Here is a 5689-nt window from a genome sequence, read left to right as displayed (position 1 = left end):
GTGTCATTTTACATCATTTTGGTTTTCAGTGCCAATCGTATGTGGGACTTTGTAAGCAATTCTCCAAATAGAATTCCAAAATTTTAATTGAAATTGGCCTACAAAATTTACATTCTCCCCTGGTCTACTTTATGATCTTGACAGTGGAACTCACACCTTCTTATACATTTTACACAAACACAAATGCTAAAATGGTAGCTTTCAGCAAGGCACCCTGGAACTGTATGAATTTTAACTCCCCTCTATCTATGTATTCCCACTGTGACGTTCTAATTTGCCCTGGAGAAAGTTTGTTTTCAGGTCAGTAGAGAAATACCAATGATTATGATTGTAAACATAATCCAGAATTTCTATCAAGTTTATAATCCAAAGCATAGAAAAGACTTATATTTCACATATAAGATGTTTTTAAGAGAGAAAAACACATTTTGAAAGGGAAAAAATGGGTTCTTCCTTCCGAGTTTTGATCACGTACACCGGTATTTTATTTTAGTTCAAGCAGTTCAAGTATTCTGATAGTGGTATATTTATTGCTTTATTGGAAAAACAGATATTAAAAGATGAATATTTACCCTCTTCATTCAGAGATAATTTTTTCACCACTGAATCCTGAGGAGTGAAAAATCCGGAGCTTTGATCAGAGGCAGAATCAAAGTCAAGTGTTAAGGAACGAAAATCATTTTCATTACAATAGTTGTTCAAATCCTTGTTAGAGAAGTGCTCCCTTTTTCTGATCTGGGATCTCAAAGATGTGCAATTCTGGGGGCTCTGTGATCTCGGCCTTGAGATGTTTTCAGACCTTGTGAGGATAGCAGAGTGTGCTGCACTCTCAGGAGAGCCGGGGTGGGAGCTGGTTGGATCTCCTGGAGATGCGATGTGAGGAGGTGAAATGAAGGCTTCACCTCTCTCAGAACTCGAGGAGAGCGTGTTGGGCGGAGGCACGTGGGCAGCAATCATTCTCCTCAGCACCTCTTCAAGATCCTTCTTGGGGTTAGTCTGTGGACTGTCAAAACTGCTAGACTGGTATCTGACAATGTGTCGGATGGGATGTGAAATCTCTCTCTTTTGGATGGCTCGGATTTTTCTGCAGATGCTTTCCACTGGGTTATGCCGCTTCTCAGTTACCTTCTTTGCAGAGGCCATGGTTGACTTTCCTCCAACGACGTGGCTGAAGGACAGGCAAAAGTAGACATGTTTTTCAATGTTAGCACTGTCCTCACAATCATTTAGCAATAGGTTACCCATTCCTGGATCACCTTTGGAGGGATCAAGATCAGATGTCTTTAAACCACTGTCTTTAAACAAATGTCCACGTGTTTTTAACTCTGGCTCTCAAACTTCTAGAAAACAGTAACATTAACATATATAAAGTACATCCCAGGTGCCAGGCATGGGACTAAGTTTTTTTTGTTTTTTGTTTTTGATGGGGGGAGGTAATTAGGTTTATTGACTTATTTCTGGAGGAGGTACTGGGGATTGAACCCAGGACCTCATGCATGGTACACATGCACTCTACCACATGAGCTATACTCTCGCCCTGGGACTAAGTTCTTTACTTGCGTCAACTCATTTCATCCTCAGAACAACTCCATGAGGTACGTGTTACTATTATCTCTACTTCCAGGCATAGTGAGAATAAGGGACACACCCAAGGTCACCTGAGACAAGTACCAGAGGCCATATCTGAACCCAGGCAGTATTGTTCCAGAGGCTGGATTCTCCACCATATTGCTTTTCATTTGTATGTCAAATATGACAATGGTGATGAAACAAACTCCCATTTGAGTACTAATTCCGATTCTCATCTGCTGAGAACTTACTAAATATGCCCTTTATTAAGCATTTTACGTGTACTGTGTCTAAACTTCACACAAAACCCTGTCAGATATGTAGAAATATCCTCTCCTTACAGATAATAAAACTGAGGCTCAAAGAGATCAAGTAAATTGCCAATGGTCACATCTCTAAGATTTGTGCCACAGAGAGTCTGACTCCAGCATAATTTTATTTAATGGCAGCATATATGACCTTGAAAAAAAAAAGCATGCTCTCACTTCCTATAAGACACTAATTAAAAAATTTGGAAATAAATCCAAAATTTTGTCTAAACTAGTAAATTTTAAATTAATCTATGCAAGGAGTTACAATAATTTAACAGTTGCAAACAAATAGTTGAATAGTTACAAAGAGTTTGAAAGTTATGATTTTTAGGACCTTAAGAAAAATTTCCATTCATAGATCTTTTTCAAAAGTTCCCTAATAGAAAATGAACAAGGGTATAGCACAGGGAACTATGTTGAATATCTTGTAATGCATAAGGGAAAAGAATATGAGAAGGAATATATGTATAATTGAATCACTATGCTGTACACCAGAAATTAACAAAACATTGTAAACTGACTATATTTCAACAAAGAGAAAATTAAAAAAAAAAAAAAGAGGATGAACATGGGGCACTTAGAAAGACTGGAAAGAAGAAAATCCTCAAAATATTCTTAATCTGGTTCATTTTACCTCCAGATTATGGCCACCAGTTCCAGCTAATGAAGTTTCTATCAACAGGATCCTTCACTGTTTAAGGTAATGATCATCTTCAAACCTTTATGCTGTCACCTGGTAATACCTTCCTTTCCATCTATTCAAGGCTTACCTTTCAATGCCAAGCCCCAAACCCATTCCTCTATTGAAATTCTGGAGTCAGTGTATACTTATGGGACTCAGACATTTTGTTCTCTCCTAGGATGTGTAACTGTACTGTATGTCACTTAATTAAATTTTGTCTTCTATTCTCAGATTGTTTCAAATGTGTATGCATGGTGTCTCCTCAAAAACACTGTTGATTCTTGTATTCAACAGCCATGGTGTGATTCTCTCCTAGATACTCAATACAGTATTGTTGAGGGGAGGGTATGACTTTAGTGGTAGAGCGCAGGCTTAATATGCACAAGGTCCTGGGTTCAATTCCCCGTACCTCCATTAAAATAAATAAGCAAATAAATAAACTGAGTTACCTCCCCCTAAAAACAAAAACAAACAAAACACTAAATAAATAAATAAATATTAAATATATATATAGATACACATTATTGTTGGCATCACTGATAATCCACAATTGTGAATAATACATACAATTACCAGGCTAGAGGCCTTGTCCCCTGGCTGCAGTGAGTGTTGGCTTTCAACTACATGTAGCTACCACTTTTTCTAGAGAATTTTCTCTGGGCAGATGGGAACGTTTCCTTGCTCAACTGAGAGGCTGGAAATGGAGTAGTGGTAATGACATGAGAATTCACCTTGGGAGCACAACACACACCAAATCTATGGCTGACTGGTGGTGACACAGCTGAAGCCATCCGACTTCCCCATGACAAGTGAAGACCCTCTTACAGATAAACGACAAGGTCCTACTGTGCAGCACAGGGAACTTCTAATAGCCTATAATGAAAAAGAATATGAAAGGAAATATATACGTATAACTGAATCACTATGCTGGACATCAGAAATTAACACACTGTAAATCGACTATCCTTCAATTAAAAAATAGAAATTAAAATTAAAAAAATTTTAAAAGACCTTCTTAAAGACTAGTTAGGTGTCTGCCAGTGTTCTCAGTGTGACGTGACTGTTTTCCCTTCTAGAGCCAGTGAACTGAAGGACAGGTTGAGCTTGGGGCTAATCGAAGCCCTAGAACGTGAACCTCAGACTCCCAGACCCACCTGCTTGTGAACATCTGCGAACAGCAATGTGGGATGCTATTCAAGCCACAGTGAGAGGCTGCACTTTGTGGGCATCTGTGACTGATCCAGATGAACGTTCCCAGCATATAAGACACCACATTTGTATTTGCTTTTCCAAGGCATTTTTCTGCTTCTACCATCTGTTTTCTAAACTTCCATGACTCACCTAAGTGAGTCCTGCTCCACGGTTTAGAAACTAAACTTACAAAGAGCTCATTTAAGACACTGGCTCTTCATGAGCTAACAAAATTTCTTGAGTAACTTGTTTTGCTTTTTCTAATGTAAAGCAGAACACTTGTGGGAATTCAGTAAGTAAGATGCGATGATAAAGAGTTCAAAATTTGTGCCACCTTCTCCATTTATGGCCTGGAAACATCTCCTGTCCATCCTGTCCAAACCTCTTTTTCAGTTTTAGATCCTGCTAGAAAAGACGAGCTGCAGTCTGCCATAACACTTAAAAATACAAGTCTCACTTGCTTTGTGCAGTAACTGTCTTTGAAAAAGTACTAACTGAAAATTGAAAACTGAAGGTTAATTGCACTGGTAGAATCAGTTGCTTGGAATCTCTCTTTTAAAAGGAATTTCCTCCTTGTTTATCTATTGTAGTTGATTAACTATGTAATATGTAAAGTTGGTAGACTTGTAGAATCTCAATGGCAAGAACTGCTACTTTTGGTTTTAAATTCTCTGAACCTCAGTTGTACTCCATATCATTCATCCTTTTAGGCATTTAACCACTACGTATTAAGTACCTAAGTTGTGCTAGACCCACTGCAGATACTGGTGGTGGTACCATGTCTCCTAAAACTTGTGGTCTGTGAGAGACACAGATATAAACAAGTAAGCTACAAAGATTGCCAGATTAAATCCAGAATGCCCAATAAAATTTGAATTTCAGATAAACAATTTCAGCTCATTATAAGTGTGTCACCTTATGCATCAAAGAGTTGCACAGGAAGAATTTATACTGAAAAATAACTTGTTGTTTATCTAAAATTCAAATTTCTCTGGACATCTGGCATTTCTAACTAGCTAAATCTAGCAACCCTAAAGGCTACAGATAATAAATAATTACACACTAGGAAAGAAAAGTGCCAGAGGCTATGAGAGCATACAATAGGGGTTATCCTAGTTTTGGAGTGAGGACAGGGAAAATTAGGGGCATCTATTATGTTGTCATGTGCTGTGCATAACGGTATAAATACTGTTTGCTAAATCCATGATTATAAATTAAATAGTAGAAATTAAAAAGTGGAATCATAAATCTGCTATAGGGATACCCATTTGGATTCACATTAGATAAATGTAATATAATGTTAGAGATTATCCAGACAAGTTATTTCACTAATTTTTTTTGAAGTATAATCAGTTACAATGTGTCAGTTACAATATGTCAATTTCTCATGTACAGCATAATGTTTCAGTCATATGTGGACGTAACATATATTCTTTTTCATTATAGGTTACTGTAAGATACTGAATATAGTTCCCTGGGCTATACAGAAGAAATTTGTTTTTTATCTATTTTTATATATAGTAGTTAATATTTGCAAATCTTGAACTCCCAGTTTATCTCTTCCCACCCTCTTCCTCCCCACCCTCGTAACCATCAGATTCTGCACTATGTTTGGCTATTTCACTAATTTTATTTCTTTATTCATCCTATTTGTGATATGTCCCATTGCTCCTGTTTCTAGGATGAGTTCCATTACTATTATTGCCTCAGTTGCCTTATTGTATCTAATAAATCTCCTGAATCAATACTTTTCAACCTTCTCCCTGATCAAAAACTATAAAGCAATTATTAAAAGCCCCTGATGCAGGGCAACCTCTATGAAATAAGTGTGATTCGTCTCTTATCTAAAGTATGGTGATTTTCACCAGTGACGTAACTACAGAGTTCAACATTAACCTCGAAGACATTTGCAGTCTTCGAGACTTAAAGAAATCTT

At 37.3% G+C, this 5689-nt stretch overlaps 1 protein-coding gene across 1 annotated transcript; it reads right to left on the bottom strand.

Annotated features, from left to right (window-relative positions):
* Positions 1-489: 489 nt before the first annotated feature.
* Positions 490-1149, bottom strand: LOC141575884 (uncharacterized). Its single transcript, XM_074357297.1, has one exon. The coding sequence runs from the start codon at positions 1141-1143 to the stop codon at positions 490-492; it is 654 nt and encodes a 217-aa protein (XP_074213398.1). The 5' UTR covers positions 1144-1149.
* Positions 1150-5689: the final 4540 nt, after the last annotated feature.

Source organism: Camelus bactrianus, chromosome 34 (assembly GCF_048773025.1).
Source record: "Camelus bactrianus isolate YW-2024 breed Bactrian camel chromosome 34, ASM4877302v1, whole genome shotgun sequence".
Taxonomy (NCBI): domain Eukaryota; kingdom Metazoa; phylum Chordata; class Mammalia; order Artiodactyla; family Camelidae; genus Camelus; species Camelus bactrianus.
The sequence above is the reverse complement of the archived record's forward strand: the minus strand, read 5'-3'. Positions and strand labels throughout refer to the sequence as shown.